The 20,241-nt window shown below is 39.7% G+C and overlaps 1 protein-coding gene across 1 annotated transcript in view; it reads right to left on the bottom strand.

The window, feature by feature from the left end:
* The window catches only part of LOC139029316 (voltage-dependent R-type calcium channel subunit alpha-1E-like), a 33,624-nt gene extending 14,732 nt beyond the window's left edge, over positions 1 to 18,892 (bottom strand). Inside the window, exons 1-3 of the mRNA XM_070449025.1 lie at positions 18,618 to 18,892; positions 16,773 to 16,878; positions 15,549 to 15,688 (exon numbers count right to left, since the gene is read on the bottom strand). Coding sequence (XP_070305126.1) covers positions 15,549 to 15,688; positions 16,773 to 16,878; positions 18,618 to 18,892 — 521 coding nt within the window. The remainder of the gene's footprint in view (positions 1 to 15,548; positions 15,689 to 16,772; positions 16,879 to 18,617) is intronic.
* Positions 18,893 to 20,241: the final 1,349 nt, after the last annotated feature.

Here is a 20,241-nt window from a genome sequence, read left to right as displayed (position 1 = left end):
TAGCTGTGTARTGATGCTCCCCATCCAATCTGACAGAGCTTGAGAGGAACTGCAGAGAAGAATGGGGGAAACTCCCCAAATACAGGTGTGCCAAGAAGACTCGAGTCTGTAATCACTGCCAAAGGTGCTTCAACAAAGTACTGTGTAAAGGGTCTGAATACTTATGTAAATGTGATATTTCAGTTTTTTTTTTTTTACCTTTTCACATGTGAGTTCCAAATATCTCTAACAGTCGCCCCAGCGTGAGTTGTTTTATGGCCGTGATGTCAGAATGCACTCACTGTTCCAAAATGTGATTGTTACCCAACAGGACAGTTAACACGTGCTGCATGCTAATTTTCTATAGGCTATGTTTCAACTTGTCAATTTCCAAGTATTTTCTAACAATAGTTTGAATTGAGGTGTGTTCGACCTCATTAATTCAGATGGAAGTAGCCCATTTCAGTGTAGATTACAATTTATGTTTGAGCCTTTACTGAGCCGCGCRCACGTGTGTGTATGTGTGTGTTTGTGGTTTTTGTGGTGTGTAAATGATTTTATAACTGCCGGGTAAAAAATGACCCTATGACAATCTTTGTACCCTGGTAGTGTACAGCTTTCATGGAAATATGAACAAAGGCGATATTTCACTTTTTCTAATGTTGGGGTCAATCTAGGAAAACTCATAAAATTGTAAGTTGAAAATGTTTTAATTTAGGGGGTTTTCTCTGCTGTTGRACATAGTGGCGGGTCATTTTTGACCTTAAGACAACACATGGGTTAAGTATCAAAAGTAGAATTAAAAGTATAAATCGTTTCACATTCCTTATATTAAGCAAACCAGACGGCGCCATTTTCTTGTTTTTTAAACTTACGGATAGCCAGGGGCACGGTCCAACACTCAGACATAATTTACAAATGAAGCATGTGTTTAGTGAGTCTGCCAGATCAGAGGCAGTAGGGATGATGAGGTATGTTCTCTTGATAAGTATGCGAATTAGACCATTTTCCTKTCCTGCTAAGCATTCAAAATGTAACGAGTACTTTTGGGTGTCAGAGAAAATGTATGGAGTAAGGAATGTACTGAAGTAAAAGTAAAAGTAGCCAAAAATATAAATAGTAAAGTACAGATACCCCMAAAAACTACTTAAGTAGTACTTTAAAGCAGACCTTCTTAAAGTATGGGTCGCGACACTTAATGGTGGGTCGCGACGTGTCAGAGTAAATGTATACTTATTTAATTAATTACTGGAATTGATTTGCCCAAGTGCAGCGGTCTCTGCTCAGTTTGGCAGCTGCGCGAGTGGGAGAGGGAGATGCCCGTTTACTTCACGGTTTACCGGATCTCTTTTCTGCAGTTTTCTTGAAGATCACTCCGCGACACACGCTGCGGCGCTGTCGTTCAGGCGGCAGATGAATCGCTGTCAGCCACTGACTTGTCATTCCCACTCGCCATCACTAACCGCTGTCATCAAATGGACTCATGCTAGCCACAAGTTCTGACTGAGCTCAATTGTCATGAAACGCAAATACAGCGATACGTTTCTCTCTCTTTCATACAAACTTATAACGAGGAGCGCCCACAATGTGTTTTCTGCGGGGAAGTGCTTAGTAGTGCTTCGACAGTGGAAAAGTAAGTCAGCTAGCATTGTTGTCATTTTATAACAGGCGAGGACAGCAGAAATAAGGGAGTACTGACTAACTCTCATAGTAGTAGATGTGAGTTTGTCTTTCAAACAATCCCCTGGCCTTGTAAACAGCTAATTGCTAACATTAGCCAAAGCAAGCTAGCTACTGTAACAGTACAGATGAAGATGAAAAATGATCAGGCTTACTGTACATTTTACTGTTGAAATTATTGTTAAAAACTAGTCTAGGTTGGAACTGTTGCTGTTAAAATACAAGTAATAATTGTTATTCTTAACTCGAATAAACTGATTGAAGCAAGATGCTTTTTGAGGCAGTTCTGGGTTGCTCATCTACAGCAGGAAGCGGTCTCCTGCCTGACTGAGAAAGCAGTAGATTTTCTGATCCAGTTTGGCACCACATACCTATGCGAGCCAAGGTTCACAACTCTGACATACTTAAAAAACAAGTACAGAAACAGTTTCAAGGCTGAGCATCACCTCAGTGTTGCACTGTTAAAAACTGAGCCCAGAATAGACATGCTTGTTGACAACCTCAACCGGCCACACACCTCTCATTAGGACTGTGTGTGTGTGTGTGTGTTTTCTGGTCTACATCTGTGTGATGTGATATATCAGTTTATTCCAGTTCAGAATAAAAACATATGTATTTTAACAGCAACAGTTCCAACCTAGACTTTCTTTCAACAATAATTTAGACAGTAAGATGTACAGTAGGCCTGCGTCCCAGGCTGAAAAAGTTTAAGAACCCCTGCTTTAAAGTATTTTTACTTAAGTGCTTTACACCACTGTTATTTATATATTGTAACAAGTGGTAACTATCCCACCACTGGGATATGGATATGCTCTTAAAGAACTCATACACTTGTGTAAGCCACATTAAAACTACAAAAGTGGCAGTGTTCAACTTTAACATGTGATAACAATACAACAGATTAACCTGAATGACATTTACTCTTACGGGTGACCAAAAATATCTATCTGAAAGCCACACCCTACTAAGCCACGCCTCCAGTCTTCTGATCTGACCCGCTGGGTCATATCTCAACAATCTAGCATCAATAACCCTGCATCAACAACCCAACCTTGCTCTTTTTAAAGTAAACAACCCAACTAAGTGACCCAATGCCTGCAACCCAGCAATTGGGTCATCGAAACAACCCAGCATTTTTTTGAGTATAGRGAAATTGACTAGTGATAAGAGGGTTGCAATTTCAAATCCTTGGAGCTGGAAACCCCACCTCTGTATAGGTGCATATATTGTAGCTATCCAGTTGTCCAACTAATTCAGAATGCAGCAGCCTGTCTGCTAACGAAGACCAGAAGGAGAGCACACGTAACATCTATTTTAAAGTCCCTGTATTGGTTTCCTTTTAGTTTTAGAATTGATTTAAAGATTGCTTTATTGCTTTTTAAAGCACTTAGTGGCCTTGCACGCGAATACATGTCTGATATGCTTTTAAGATATGTGCCTGGTCGGCCCCTCAGATCCTCTGGCAAAGGCCAGAATAAAAGCGTTTGGTGAGGTTGCCTTAAGCCACTATAGTCCTGGCCCCTGGAACAGCCTGATGGAGCACCTTAGGGCCTCAGAAACTGTAGAAATGTTTAAGAAAGATCTTAAGACCCACCTTTTTAGTCAAGCTTTRCTTAGGGTGCTTTTATTTCATTTCACTGCTATTTTATTGTTGTTTTACTCTTTAAATGTCTCACCTTTTATTATTCTCTTTTGTTAAGCACTTTGAAATGCAATCCCATGTAAGAAATGTGCTCTATAAATAATGTTTGATTTGATACAGTAGTAAAGCATAATTGGAATACCAACATATGCAATMAAATTCACCTGGGATATGCTAATCAAAAATGACATACCAAACTTGTTGCCAGGGGAGCTACTGTAATTGACCACATTCAAAATCCCAGCAAATCAAATCGTTTTTTGGGGTATGATGGACTAGTATTGGATTTTTCTATACACTCTCCCCATCAAAATTAAGAATTCTTAATTGAGATCTGAGTCCCTGTAGATTAGGTTCCAGCGATTTCATTATTTTCAGACAAAATGAAAGCTGCCAGTTCCTGGCCCACTGGCCTTGTTTCAATTCCCATCCGGCCGCCGCCGTGACACGTGTGCTGTTTCTTTTAAGTCTGACTTACTTCCTAGCTGGCGGAGGGGAGGGAAAGGGTGGAGAGGAGGGGAGAGGGGGAATATGCTTCCAAACAGAAAGTGTGTCAGTTAAGTGCAGTAGAAAGCAGGTCATCAGTATTACAGGTTCCAGATGTGTCTGTGTGTGAATCCATGCCGGACAAAAGGATGTGGAAAACATAAGTGACAGATTTAGTATATTTTGTTCAAATGAATTGAATTGTAATAGGAGAAGGAGAGTTTGATTTTCAAACCACCCAGCTGCAGTGACCTTTGCGAATATTTTCTGGGTCAGGAGATCAGTCCAACTTCCTCAACTGATTAATTCTTCAATATTGCTAACACACTTGATTTAATATTTTTCTAGTGAAATATTCTGTCAAATATATAATATTTATTTGAATGATTGACTAATCAGTTGCTTACTACTACCCAAGAATATACAGCACGTAGCATGCAATATACTGACCATGAGTAGCAGGAAATGGCATGACACATCTTTCATTTGAAATAGTGACTCTTGTCAGGGGATGAAGCATTGCAATTAAACAGCTCTGATTCACCCAGGTCCTGACCTGACCTCCACAGGCATATTGCATTTACAACTCTCTCTCTCTGTCACACACACACACACACACACACACACACACACACACACACACACACACACACACACANACACACACACACACACACACACACACACACACACACACACACACACACACACACACACACAGTACATACACACACACACACACTTTTTTGACCTGCCAGCAGGAGAGCTACTGTACAATAAAGGGCCGGCTCTGTGGTACAGATCGATCATCAACCTTTTTCTTTCTAACAAGAACAGCATGGATGTTCTGTCCTCGAATTATTATCGCCTCAGGGGAAAAAAGGATTTACTCTGTAAACGCCACAGCTCTATGTACTCAATAACCGCGCCAGACAGTGACCATACTGTGTCTGTCCTCGTAACACTTGAATCCAGAGACTGTACGGACATGGAGTGGTCTGTCTGTCCTGCCGTGACCCCCCCACTGATGACTGATAAAAGGGGGGGAATTTCAACCCGAGTTAAGCATGACTAAATGGAACGTAAAATTCCCTTTTTATGCACTTTTCTCTCTAAGCATATTATGACCTTGAACTTAAGCATGAGAATAGCATGCTAGTCACCCACTATTCGTTTGGGGAAAAGATCATAGAAATGAAGGTGTGGCGGAGGTGTGTCTACATACATGCCGTATTCTGACCTCTGACCTCTACTTTCTTTTCAACGATATAAATAACCCCATTCTCCATGCACTGTAATTTAGAAATTGATAAGAGCTATTGATAAAAGCTAGGTAAAYGAGTAAGCTGTTTGGATAAATGGATTGTAAATATAAATGACAATTGTTTTCGATCTATTTTACCTTATGATCGCTGCAGACAAATGTGAAACCAGTCATATGGCAGAAAACTGAAGCATATCAACATATCACCTTTTCCACAGTGAATTTAATGAAATGCTGGCCTTATAACTTGCAGGAATACAATTTGACACTCAAGCTATAGGCTTCTGTAGCCATAAGCAAGTGACAGTATAGCGCCAAACCTACCGAGTTGATTTTTGATTTCTAGAATGTTTTAATTATATGCCCTTTTCACAGTATTTTTTATCATTTGCATCGTGTTAAATATTAGACACTGTCGGTAGCCACCATCACTTATACCCACATTCATTCGGTTCACGCGACTGGACCGTTGTCATTACAGTTCCATGATTAGTGAGGATTACTTGGGTAGATTTATAGGACTACTGTTCAACCCCTACACTATTCTCACCTTCCAATATTTCATGGAATGGATTATGTCATTTTTTTATTATTCAGAAATACTTACCTAACCCTAAATAATATGCAAGATCAGAGTATTTTTAAAACTTTGTCAGGATCGGTGGGTCCCCTGCGGGACAGTTGAGCTAACGTAGCTATTACAGTGAAATAGTAGCTATTAGTAGCTATTACAGTGAAAGAATACCATGCTATTGTTTGAGGAGAGTTCACAGTTTTGAACATGAAAAGCTATTAATAAACAAATTAGGCACATTTGGGCAGTCTTGATACAACATTTTGAACAGAAATGCAAGGGTTCATTGTATCAGTCTAAAACGTTGCACATACACTGCTGCCATCTATTGGCCAAAATCTAAATTGCACCCGGACTGGAATGATACATTATGGAAATTCTCTTGCATTTCAAAGATGATGGTACAATTATTTTTATTTTTTTACGGTTGTTTTTTTCTTTGTATTATCTTTTACCAGATCTAATGTATTATATTCTCCTACATTCCTTTCCATTTCCACAAACTTCAAAGTGTTTCCTTTCAAATGGAACCAATAAAATGCATATCCTTGCTTCAGGKCCTGAGCTACAGGCAGTTAGATWTGGGTATGTCATTTTAGATCGAAAATTGGGAAAAAAGGGTCTGATCCTTAAGAGGTTTTTAAATCTAGCAATTGGTGCTGAAAAGGAGACGAATATGTATACATGGCTTTCTTCCATTGATCCCTGATATTCTGAACAGTTCTCTCATATATTCTAGTCCAGTGGTCACCAACCGGTCAATCGCATTTCTGTAAAAAAAATAAAAAAAATAAAGCCTTGCGTTCCATTTTTTAAATTAGTTTCGCTTTTGGTGGTACTGTAGGGGCACTTCATTCAGCAGCCCTCGCACCGGGAAGGCAAAGTCTTCCCATTTTGAACCATTTCATGTGTATGAAGGTAGAACTCTGCCTCCCCGGCAGGTCTAGACAGCAAATGAAGTGCACCTATAGGCCGACCGCTGCCCAAATAGATAACTCAGATCACCTTGTCTGCACAGTTTCCTTGAGCCAGACTAAAAAGAGGCCTCGAACGCACAGCAAAGTTTATACTGTGAGATTTCGAAACTTTTAAAACCATGACTAGAAATAGACACAACGAATACAGCAAAGAGCTGCTGTTTTTATGAGTAAGTTATTCAAGTTGTTATTCAGCACTGTCAACACTATGTTSAACATTTTTATAAGCCATAAAATGTGCATTCTCCTTACGTCCACTCGTGCTACAATCAGCATTGCAGCTGCAATGAATGAGTATTGCAAAGTGTTTCAATAAGCTTGTGTTGTTATTATTAGCAGCTTGTGTATTTTTTATATTGAGGAATATTTCACTTTCTCTGGTAATAAGAGTAACAACATTAATTGTTGCATGAGGCAGAAATGATGCAGTGCAACTTGAGTTTCGCTACCAGCTGGAAGACTGTATCCCCTTTTCTCAGTGAAGGGAGGGAGAGCGGAGGGACGGTTAGTCGAGGCAGCCTCACAGCTGCTCCCTGCCCTCAGACTGACCATGAGATGCAGGCCATCAGTCCACTAAAAAGTATTATGCTCACTCAGCTGTGCCTCACAAGTAATGTATCTACATTTTTTTCAATCGAATTTCAAAATTGTCTGAGAAGAACAACATTGGTAGGGCAATTCAAGCATAGCCAATATGCAGTGATAATGTTTTGGGCCTATAGCCTACGGCACAAACTTATTGCTAAAAGGTAACTGCTATAGAACTGTTAATTGGTTAATGTTGCATAGGCTTTCATTTAAAAAAAATWATGTTTRGAAAACATTTGAGCGGTAGATCTCAGCATGCATTTTGACTCAGAAAGTAATCTTGACTCAGAAAAGTTTGGTGACCACTGTTCTTGTGAGTCTGTCGAGAAAATTTGAATTAAAGTTGCACCAATTTTAAAGGTAGGGCTTTAGATAAATGTACTGAAAACCCAATGAATGAAAACCCACTTTGGCCAGGAAGTGGGAGGGTTATCAGCGGTTGTATTACATTTATTCAGCGCGCGCAAGGGATCCACGCCCATTATGCACCTGCATAAGGTAAGTCTGAATATCAACTACTGAGAAGTGTGTAGGAAAGGCGTACATTTTCTAAGCCTGAATCAGGGCCCAAATGAATAAGATATATTTTGAATCTAAGTAGAGCCTCTGTTTTGGATTCTTCCAGCGATGGGCATCTATTCTTCCAACATAAATGGTGAAAGAACAGCTGTTGAGATTGACCTGTTGGTTGCCATGTTCTCACAATGTTAGATATTAATGTTCAAAACCACATTTCATGGAACGTTGCAAGAACAGTCCTGTGTCAGTTTTCTAAGGGTTGGGAGAATATTCCATCAACGTCACATCAAACTACACAGAACACGGTTGCCATGTTCTCACAACTATTAGATATTCATGTTCAAGACATGTTTCATGAGAACTTTGCAAGAAAGTCCTGTGTCCAGTTTTCTGAGGGTTATGCGAATATTCCATCAAAGTCACATCAAACATACACAGAGCATTGTTGCCATGTTCTCAGAATGTAAAAAGATATTCATGTTCTAGAACATTTCATGGGGACGTTGCAAAAATGGTTCCAAAGAAACGTTCTCACATCAACAACAAAAATTCATTACACGTTACGCCTTGTTACTGTTGCCAAGCCCATTAGGGCCCTGATTGGTGACACTGATTCAGTCAAAGCTCTTTTTGTCTGTTGGCACGGTCAGTGATACACACACATACAGTAGGGCTGTTATGGTGACCGTATTATCGCCACACAGGCGGTCACGAGTCATGATGGCAGTCATATTCCACTAGTTACAGTAATTAGGCTTCTCCAAGCTCTGATGCTGCTGGTGGTCATTAGTAGCCTACCAAACTTGCTAACAGCCTGGTACTTAGCACTCTATTGTCCTCTATCATTTCTGAATCAATGCAAATGTAATCATAAAATCGAATCAAACACTTCATGAGAGCCCATGAGCTCATGTTGCGCAACATTTCTATATGCTATGCATTGCGTTATAAAAACAGATTGATGGCCTCTATTAAAAAGAGGAGGATTCCATCAGCTTTCTATAGGCTAGGCCTACTATATTTATTTCTCAACTTTCCTAATATTAAAAACCTTTTGTCAATAGGGGAGCTGTTAGCATTATTTATTTTTTTACATTTCAAATTAAACTGCTCGTACTCAATTCTTGCTCGTACAATATGCATATTATTATTACTATTGGATAGAAAACAATCTCTAGTTTCTAAAACCGTTTGAATTATGTCTGTGGGTGAACCAGAACTCTTTCTACAGCGAAACTCATGACAGGACATGCGAAGCTCTGAAAAATAGTCTCTGATCTCGGATCAGTTTAAAACTCTGTGTGTGCCCTATGGCTTGACATGAACTGCACCCGCCTTCCCTGGATGTCAGTAACCAATGAGAAGTGGAATGGTGTCTCTACGTGTTTGTCAGAGTTTTTAAAAGGGAATGGAGTGAGATGTCCCTTCTTTTCGACGCTTGCCAGGACGCAAGGGAGGACATCAGAATCGCATGCTCAAAAGCTCTCGTTATTGATCAAAGATATTATCCGTCTGTGATTTAATTCGATATAGGTGTTAGAAACATCATAACGAAGTTATTTGAAACCGATTTATATCAGTTTATGCGAGTATATTGCTATTTTTCTGATTTCTTCCTTAGTATTGCGTTTGAGGATTTGGGCATGTGTGTGCCGTGTAGCTATCGTTAGCTGCTAGTTCCGAAGTTGAGGAGGTCGTTTTACAACAAAGCAACGATTTCTTTTGGACAAGGACACATTGCCCAAGATACTGATGGAAGCTCGTCCAAAAGTAAGAGTTATTTATGATTTTATTCCGTATTTATGTGGAAAAATGTAAACGCAGTTGTCAGCCATTTTTTTGCGGCATAGTCTGGCTGTAACTCACAATGTATGTCTAGTAACGTAAATTTTTAAAATCTAAATCAGCGGTTGCATTAATAACCAATGCATCTTTCATTAGCTGTCCAACCTGTATTTTTTTTTGTCAATCTAATCGATTAAATAATCGTAAACATAGGTGCCTTTCCAAGATGGCGCCGGCCCGAATGCATGCATGCATGTTTTGCACAGATTACATTGCTAACCACGATTTGTGATGCTAAATATGCACATTTTCGAACAAACTCTATATGCATTGTGTAATATGATGTTACAGGACTGTCATCTGAAGAATTCTGAGAAGGTTAGTGAAAAAATTAATATATTTTGGTGGCGATAAGTTATCGCCCTTTTGCCTTGATTTAATGCTGGTGTGATGTTAGCTCATGTGGTATGCTAATATAACGATATATTGTGTTTTCGCTGTAAAACACTTAGAAAATCTGAAATTTTGTCTGGATTCACAAGATCTGTGTCTTTCGATTGCTGTAGGCTGTGTATTTTTCAGAAATGTTTTGGATGAGTATTTTGGTAATTGACGTCGGTCTCTGTAATTATTCCGGCTGCTTCCAACGCTATTTCAGATTGCAGCTGCAATGTAGAACTGTGATTTATACCTGAAATATGCAATTTTTTTGAAAAAAACATATCCTATACCATAAATATGTTATCAGACTGTCATCTTATGAAGTTGTTTCTTGGTTAGTGGCTAATATATATCTTTATTTAGTCGAATTAGTGATAGCTACTGATGCAGGAAAAAAATGGTGGAGAAAAAAAGTTCTGTCTTTTGCTATCGTGGTTGCTAATAGATTTACATATTGTGTCTTCCCTGTAAAACACTTGAAAATCTGAAATATTGTCTGGATTCACAAGATCTTTGTCTTTCAATTGCTGTAGGCTGTGTATTTTTCAGAAATATTTTAGGATGAGTATTTTGGTAATTGACGTCGGTCTCTGTAATTATTCCGGCTGCTTCCAACGCTATTTCAGATTGCGCTGCAATGTAGAACTGTGATTTATACCTGAAAATGCAAATTTTTCAAAAAAAACATATCCTATACCATAAATATGTTATCAGACTGTCATCTTATGAAGTTGTTTCTTGGTTAGTGGCTATATATATCTTATTTAGTCGAATTAGTGATAGCTACTGATGGAGTAAAAACTGGTGGAGTAAAAAAAGTGGTGTCTTTTGCTAACGTGGTTAGCTAATAGATTTACATATTGTGTCTTCCCTGTAAAACATTTTAAAAATCAGAAACGATGGCTGGATTCACAAGATCTGTATCTTTCATCTGGTGTCTTGGACTTGTGATTTAATGATATTTAGATGCTTGTATTTACTTGTGACGCTATGCTAGGCTATGCTAGTCAGCTTTTTTACTGTGGGGGGTGCTCCCGGATCCGGGATGAGTACCAAGTAAAAGTTAAAGACATTGCTTCTCTTTACAACAGGAGTATGGCATACCTGGCTGGCATGAAAATGAACCASGGGAAAAGCATCCTCCATTTGCTATTTAAGTGCATAGATGACATGTATTTTTTCCCGCTGCCCCTGTTTTTCGAGACAGGTGCATGAYAATGGTCCATTCTAAATCAAAACAAATTTCACACATATATTATTTAGTATATGTAAAGACAAGATTAAATCAAGAATAGTCTGTTGGGTGGCAACATTAGCCTCTCACTTGTGAATGATATATTCTCACTTGTGAGGCTATATTAAATACATTTATTAGATGTTTTAAAACGTAGATGTTCCAAAGGTCTGCATCAGTGGATGGTAACCTAGGCATGGAAGTCAGTAGATTCTAAATGTGTTTATGGTATTTAAAAGTAAATTACCGTGAGACCGGCAGTTATTTGCTTGACAATCACTTGCTGACTAAATTTAATGAACACTACAGCCCTACTCACACACACTGCTTTTAATATACAGTGGTTTTAACGTACATATTTTACACACAATATTGCATTGTGCATGTTAATTTATACAGAAATGATTATTCAACATTTCTTCACCTGGGATTTGAACTCACAACCTCCTGGTTCATGGCATTTGTACTGTATTTATTATGGATGCCAAGGCAGCAGCTATTCTTCCTGTGGTCCAGCATAATTAAGGCAGTTATTCATTTAAGAAAATATTACAATACATTTCCAACAGATTTCACAACATATTAAGTGTGTGCCCTCAGGCCCCTACTCTACTACCACGTCTACAACACAAAATCCATGTGTACGTGTGTGTATAGTGCATATGGTATCATGTGCCTGTGCCTATGTTTGTGTAGCTTCACAGTCTCTGCTGTTCCATAAGGTGTATTTTTATCTGTTTGTTTAAATCTAATTTTACTGCTTGCATGAGTTACTTGATGTGGAATAGAGTTCCATGTAGTCATGGCTCTATGTGGTACTGTGCGTCTCCCATTGTCTGTTCTGGATTTGGGGACTGTGAAGAGACCTCTTGTGGCATGTCTTGTGGGGTATGCATGGGTGTCCGAGCTGTGTCCCAGTAGTTTAGTCAGACAGCTCGGTGCATTCAACATTCCAATACCTCTCATAAGTATAAGTAGTGATGAGGTCAATCTTGGGGCCAGGAGAGATTGACATGCATATTATTAACATTAGCTCTCTGTGTACATCCAAGGGCCAGCCGTGCTGCCCTGTTCTGAGCCAATTGCAATTTTCCTAAGTCCCTCTTGGTGGCACCTGACCACACAACTGAACAGTAGTCCAGGTGCGACAAAACTAAGGCCTCTAGRACCTGCCTTGTTGATAGTGCTGTTAAGAATGCATAGCAGCACTTTATTATGGACAGACTTCTCCCAATCCTAGCTGCTGTTTTAACAATAAGGTTTGACCATGATAGTTTACAATCCAGGGTTATTCCAAGTAGTTTAGTCTCCTCAACTTGCTCAATTACCACATTATTCATTACAAGTTTTAGTTGAGGTTTAGGGTTTGTAAATGATCTTCCTGCTACTCCACCATGTCTATGTCAGTTATCAGTTAAATGGACTATTCTCTCATCATTGATTTTTACTTACTTGAACAATTTAAGGTCTTTCTTTATAGATGTCTAATGTTGGTTGGGGCATATTAACCTTAAACTATACTCGCCCAATAAGCACATGCCCTAGAGATCTCTCTTATTGGGACAGTGGTTAGGGTGTTCATCATTGGTGCTGACAGCCTGGGTTCCAGACCTGCTAGGGGAATCACCCTACCCTCCCATTCTTAGCAATATTTGATCATGTCATTATTGCCGTTCTAGATTGTATTCATCAGACTTGTTTATATGGACATAATGTGTATACAGTTCTTCTCTTTCACACATTTGTGGAACTTTGGCTGCCTCTTTCACACATTTCTTGAATTTTGGCCAATGTTCCAGAAATGCGTGAAATCCAGAAATGCGTGAAAAAAAGATTTTTAAGCCTTGAGACAATTGAGACATGGATTGTGTATGTGTGCAATTCAGAGGATGAATGAGCAAGAAAAAATATTTAAGTGCTTTTGAATGGGGTATAGTAGTAGGTGCCAGGCGCACTGGTTTCAGTGTGTCAAGAACTGCAACGCTGTTGGGTTTTTCATGCTCAACAGTTTCCCATGTGCATCAAGAATGGTCCACCACCCAAAGGACATCCAGCCAACTTGACACAACTGTAGGAAACATTGGAGTCAACATGGACCAGCATCCCTGTGGAACGCTTTCGACACCTTGTTAAGTTCATATCCCAACAAATTGAGGCTGTTTTGAGGGTAAAAGAGGGTGCAACTCAATATTAGGAAGGTGTTCCTAATGTTTTGTACACTCAATGTATGTTAAAACAATATTTGTGTTAAAAACACTGTCTCTTTTCTAACCATTTTCTGTGTATGTTTGATGGAATATTCTCCTAACCCACAGAAAACTGGACACATTAACGTTTTTGCCACGTTCTCATGAAACGTGTCTAGAACATTATTATCTTATGTTTTGAGAACATAGCAACCATGTTCTATGTATGTTGCTGGGATGTTGATGGAATATTCTCCTAACCCACAGAAAATTGGAACCTCTTAAGGATCCGCCCCTTTTTTTTCAATTTTCGCCTAAAATGACATACCCAAATCTAACTGCCTGTAGCTCAGGACCTGAAGCAAGGATATGCATATTATTGATACCATTTGAATGGACTTTGAAGTTTGTGGAACTGTGAAATTAATGTTGGAGAATATAACATATTAGATCTGGTAAAAGATACAAAGAAAAAAAACATGATTTTTTTKGTCTTTTTTTGTACCATCATTTTTKAAATGCAAGAGAAAGGCCATAATGTATTATTCCAGCCCAGGTGTAATTTAGATTTTGTCCACTAGATGGCATCAGTGTATGTGCRAAGTYTTAGACTGATCCAATGAACCATTGCATTKCTGTTCAAAATKTTGTATCAAGACTACCCAARWSTGCCTAATTGGTTTATTAATAACTTTCAAAGTTCATAACTGTAAACTCTCCTCAAACAATAGCATGGTATTATTTCACTAATAGCTACTGTAAATTGGACAGTGCAGTTAGATCAACAAGAATTGAATCTTTCTGACAATATCAGATATGTCTATGTCCTGGGAAATGTTCTTGTTACWTACAACCTCATGCTAATCGCATTAGCCTACGTTAGCTCAACCATCCCGCGGGGGGACCCACMGAGATCCTGTAGAGGTTTAATGGTCTTGCAAGGCTCTCATTTAACTTTTCTAGAACAGTCATATCTTAAGTTCTGAGAATACGGTAACCACGTTCTTGATAAATTCTATTTGATATTAAGGGAACGCACTCTTGGAAACATTCCTTGCAAATCACGGGAACATTCCTATGAAAACGTTAGTTAATGACCTAATTAAACTCTTAAGGGAACGTTCTCTTAAGTTGCGGGAACGTTTGTTGTTAGCTGGGCTTTTATGTAAGTACATTCAGTACGAGAAAGTGGAGAGAGAAAGAGATAGATGTGGGCGTTGGGGTGAGCTTTGATGTCAATATGCCAACAGCTATATTCCCTGAATACTGTATGCTTTATGCTGCTTCTCCTTCCATACAAMAGAAGTGAACGAATATGGATGCCAATAATATTGACTTAAAGCATTATGAATAAGTAAACATAAAGCATAAATTAACCCATTCCTGGGGGGAACAAAAGAACGGTCCCTGTGTCTCTCTCGCTCTGTCTGCCTCTCTTTCTCTCTCTCTACCCCGCCTCTCTCTCCTTTTCTTGCATAAAATCTTCATCAGGAATACATTTACAGGTCCTGGGGGCGAAACAGGTTTTCGACACGACAGCCAATCCACTTATCCACCCACCTATCTGCTGGCCACACTGTGCAAGGGGAGCACACACTTCCCCTAGTTATGCATAAACACACATGTTAGTTGTTACACATTTTCATTTCGTAATGATGAACAACTATCTAACCAACACAAGTCATGACATGAGCAGGTATCGATAGCTACACTGTATCAAGGCAATTGAATAAGATTTCTTCACCAATTTATGACTTACGGTATGTTTGTCAGACTACGTTTCATATGTCCAAGGTTGGAAATATGGATCCATCCTCATATACAGTGCATCTAAGTACAAACACTGACTGAAGCCCAACGCACACAATGCATAGTCATTACTGTAATAGTCACTGCCTAACTGCCATAGACTAGATCCATATGGATATGTTGGCAAAACAGTCCACAACAACAAACCACTGTGGACACCCACACAGCCATAGCTTTGGAGGTCACGGAAAAGAGAGGAAAGCGGCCCATGCTGCCACTCACCCATTGAACTCAAAGAAAATGTTCTAATTTAGGCCTTAAACCCAAAACCTTGGCACAAAATAAACAAGTAATATTCGTGCAGGAGCTTCTTGTCTTTGAATTACTAGTCCAAATTTCACACACATATGCAAAGCAATCCATATTTCACTAGTTGTAACTCACCCGCTGACCACGACGATGAAGTCCATGATATTCCATCCATTCCTCAGGTAGGAGCCTTTATGGAACACAAAGCCAAGTGCCACCAGCTTGATTCCAAACTCAAAGCAGAAGATCCCGATGAAGTAAGGCTCAGTACACTCCTGTAGAGGAAGAGACAACATGGATACATTAGGATATCAGAGGGACAGGAGCCAAGATGGAACCCTATTTACCCTACAAGTGTAGGATCTTAATTTGTGCCATCAGGAAAATAATCCTCCAGCAACAGGACATTTAAATCGTTTTTGGGGTTGATACATTTTTCGTTAGGGCAAATCATGTCTGAAATTTCAAAATGGAAATTAGAAACTTTAGAAGTCTTTTTTTAAACACACTACCACTTTCATTTCTTCAGGAAAATTCTCAGYGACAAAGTCTGTATATAGTGCCATATGGACCATGGTCAAAAGTAGTGCACTATGATACACTGAGTGTACAAAACATTATGAACACCTGCTCTTTCCATGACATAGACTGACCAGGTGAAAGCTATGATCTCTTATTGATGTCACTTGTTAAATCCACTTCAACCAGTGTAGATGAAGGGGAGGTGACAGGTTAAAGAAGCCTTTTCAAGCCTTGAGACATGGATTGTGTATGTGTGCCATTCAGAGGGTGAATGAGCAAAACAAAATATTCAAGTGCCTTTGAACAGGATATGGTAGCAGGTGCTAGGTGCACCGGTTTGTGTCAATAACTGCACGCCGCTGTGTTTTTCATGCTCAACAGTTTCCCTTGTGTATCAAGTATGGTCCACCACCCAAAGGACATCCAGCCAACTTGACACGACTGTGGAAAAGATTGGAGTCAACATGGGCCAGCATCCCTGTGGAACGCTTTCGACACCTTGTAGAGTCCACTAATTGAGGCTGTTCTGAGGGCGAGGGGGGTTGCTGGCCACTTTAGACTGTACAAAACAGTAAAAGAAAGGTAGGTAAACTTACCGTTTTTTAACCAATAGGCCTACAAAATAAAAATTGTAGTAGTTCTCAGTCACATGAATTGCAATGTAATACAATGACTCTCTTGTAAATAACATCTGTAGATAATTCTTAATGAAATGAACTGTGTCACATTCAACTCTGTAACCCATTTACTGTAAGTTAAAACACTATAGTGAATAGGGGGGCATTTGAGATGCAGCCTAAAAGTCTAATAGAAACCAATCAGGGCCTGTAGTCTCACCAGTCTTTTGGCCATGGGAGTCTTGTCCTCCCCAGGAAGATGTTGCTCCAGGGCCAGAACGATGCAGTTGGCCGTGATGGTCGCCAGGATCACCCACTCAAACGGTGTAAGGGCCATAAGGTTAAGGAAAGTTTTTTTTTACACTATCATATACAGTACACAACAATCATTTGACAAACAGATGATAGTGATAATGCTAATTATATTGGTGTTGTGGGGAGGGAGCTTATCATTACAATGGAATCTGTTATACTTCTATGGCTGTGGATGTTGGTAGTTCCAGTAAAATGAAAACTGGATGGATGGACGATGGAATGGTTGATATAGAGAATGGCATCGAAACAAAGCAATCAGAGATAATACAGTATCCATGGCAACATTACAGTAACGGTTATCTGAGTGTGCTCAAAAGTCACTTTGGCCTGACAGCCTCTTCCCACAGGACAACTCTTTGAGGGACCTGCTGGATGTGAAATGTGATACCCACAGACTTGCTGCTGCATCGCTGTGTGTATGTGCCCGTGTGTGTGTGTGCATGTGTGGGTGTGTGTGTGGGTGTGTGTGTATGAGAGACTGTGTTTGTCTTGGCTATCGTAAGAGGCGCCACATGGAACACTCGCTCCATCATTATTAATTTCTAGCCTTGAGTGAAAATGGTGTCACTAACTCACTGAGGTAGGATGTGGCGGGGGCCTCTGGGAGCTACTGTGAATGAGTCCACATCATGTCAGCACGACTCAAACTATTTAAAAATAGCTAATCCAGAGAACAAAATAATACTCCTCAACAAAATAATACTCTGCAGATTCATGACTCCCATTAGTCACTCACAGTCACGTGAATGAATACTCACCACCAACTACCAGACCTGGGCTCACAAAATATTGTTTTCTTTCAAATATTTTAAGCGTTTGATTGAACCTGCCTGGAAGTGCCATGTGTACACCATGTGCACTTTGGCGACGATTCTATTAGGTCCATTGCCTCACAAAAGCTCAATCAAGTGCAGAAAATAAAATACTATCTGGTCCTGAACACTCACAGTCTCGCCCTTAAACCTCCAACCCTTTGCGTTCAACTTGCCTTGACCACTCAGGTCCCACACCCACACAACAACTAGGATGGTGGTTAGATAACAGCAAGCAGGAGAGTGACACAATGTATGAGTATGACGATACTCAAAAGAGCAGTGTATTGCATTATGGAATCAATGCAATATCTGTATGGCTAGAATGTAAAGCACAAGAACGTATTAGTACAGACGTAGGATCTTAATTTGAGCCAGTTTCATACAGCAAAAGTATCTGCAATGACCGACAAGGACAGATCGCAAAACACAAAAGTGAAAAGAATAATGCATTTGTCCTGACTCTTACTCTTGTTTATATTCCATCATGCACCAAGGCAGCAGAGATATGCTTACAACCTAGGCCTGTTAACTTCAGTGAGCACAACCAGCTCACATTCATACAGCATTTTATTGCACAATAGGTACAACTATGGGTTTGAGGGAGATGGATAAAGGTACAGAAGGTAGACTAGCTATTTAAAGTAGTCATGAAAAATGGAAAATGGGGCCTAGTAACAGTCCAATCAAATCTAAAGAACTACAGTGATGACTGAGGACAGCCATTACATAACATAACCTGCAACTAAATTCACTAAATTCCAAAAGTGAAACATTTGTAGAATAGCGCACTAGATAAGAATGGCGCTTTCCATGGTGCTGAACTGCACTAAAGTCAGTGTAGCGCCAACTTTTAGACAACGGAAAACTACTCTTAAGTGCTGTGATATTCCGGAGGTAAGCTTTATAATGAGTCTTTAAAGTATAAGGAAGGATATGGCCATTCTATGATCCTCTTGGCAGTTTTCCGAATGAAATTGTCCTCGGCGAATATAAAGAGTGACCTGTTGACGGTGAGGCAGTTCTGCCGGTGGGGTATAGGGTTGTAAAGAGCCATGGTGCGCGCCCTCGCTGCTTTGGTTTGTTTCAGCGTCCCTGACCCTGTACCTGACCCTGTACCTGAAGCCGTGTCCCCGCCGTCCTCCCCRCGCTCCGGGTCCCCGGAGTCTCGAGAATCCATCGCCATCTGAACCTCTTCTCCAAACCGAGCCATTCTATGGAAGAAAAAACGATGATCAGCTTTGCTAAATGTTGTTTTCTTGTATATCAAAGCATGAAAAATCTAATGAATTGAAATAGTAAAAGATCCACTTTCAATCCATTGACAGCCTGAGACGACCTTCTGGAGCACCAAAATTATCCCTCAAAAAGTTACATGTAATTTCATTCCATGCTGAAGTAAACTACAAAAGGTCAAATTCGTGAGGCGTCTTAATACAAATTCCACAATGTATAACGATTCGGTTACACGGATTGTAAAATATCTCAATCTATAGCCTATCAATCGTCCCATCTGTCCAGGCGAGTGAAAAGTAATTGTCAGCCTCGCTCCAGGCAAGTTTCAACATAAGCAAATCATTGGATCCACCGACTTTCTAAAAATTATTAACTTGAATTACGTACACTATAGAATGCATGTTTAGCTAAACCCAGTTGATCTTCGTTAGATAATGAAATACTCGTCTCCAACAACTTTAAGCATCTCCTCTCGTCCAGCCAAATTCGATATTGGTAACTTTCCGAMACGATTGGTGTACTAACACATTTTTGCATTCCTCTATCCGCTTATCAATCAGAAATGTAATTATTTCTGGAGAGAGAAACATTTGATGCGATAATACTGGTTTGATAGGCGCACGCTTATCTTTCAATATGATCACCTGCCTCTAAATGCGCTGCGAGCGCAAGCTCCCGCACGCTTGCGCAACGCAACCCCCTCCCACGTCTTTCAGTATGGCAATTTTCAACATCCATCTCAATGAGAATTATCATGAGATAGAAAAATCATATTTCCGTTTCCATGGCAATACATCTTTCAGCGTTCAATGATATACGCTGACATTTTCTCAAAATTGTCACTTTCCAAAAATACACATGAACTATGCATTATATAAATCCATTATCCAGACCATTTGCAGGTCCTTGTAAGTTCTAAATGTATAGCAAGAAGCATAATTCATAAGGTGGTGGGTAGAAGGGTGGGCTGAAATCGCCTTTGAAATTTAATTAAGGAACACTAGGAACATTAGGAATCCTATCTGTGAGCATTATGTTATAGTAAAATACAGKTAGATACACATACTGTAGGCCTCTTTCTCTGAAATGCATTTCAAAACGTTTTCTGCGTAACACGAGGTGTGTCATCTGTACCACTAGGCGACAGTCATTGCATCAGAGAACACACCATCAACATGAACTGTAGGGGTTTCTATAGAACCACTAACACGACACTAGCCTCCCACTGGGCACCAACTGGTTAAATCAACGTTGTTAATGTATTGTGATGTGGAATCTACATGGACAATACATTGGATTTGAAAAAGTAGTCAACTGTTGTTTCGA

The sequence above is a fragment of the Salvelinus sp. IW2-2015 genome, linkage group LG19, assembly GCF_002910315.2.
Source record: "Salvelinus sp. IW2-2015 linkage group LG19, ASM291031v2, whole genome shotgun sequence".
Classification (NCBI taxonomy): Eukaryota; Metazoa; Chordata; class Actinopteri; order Salmoniformes; family Salmonidae; genus Salvelinus; species Salvelinus sp. IW2-2015.
Note: the sequence above shows the minus strand (reverse complement) of the source record. Positions and strands in the feature narration are given on the sequence as shown.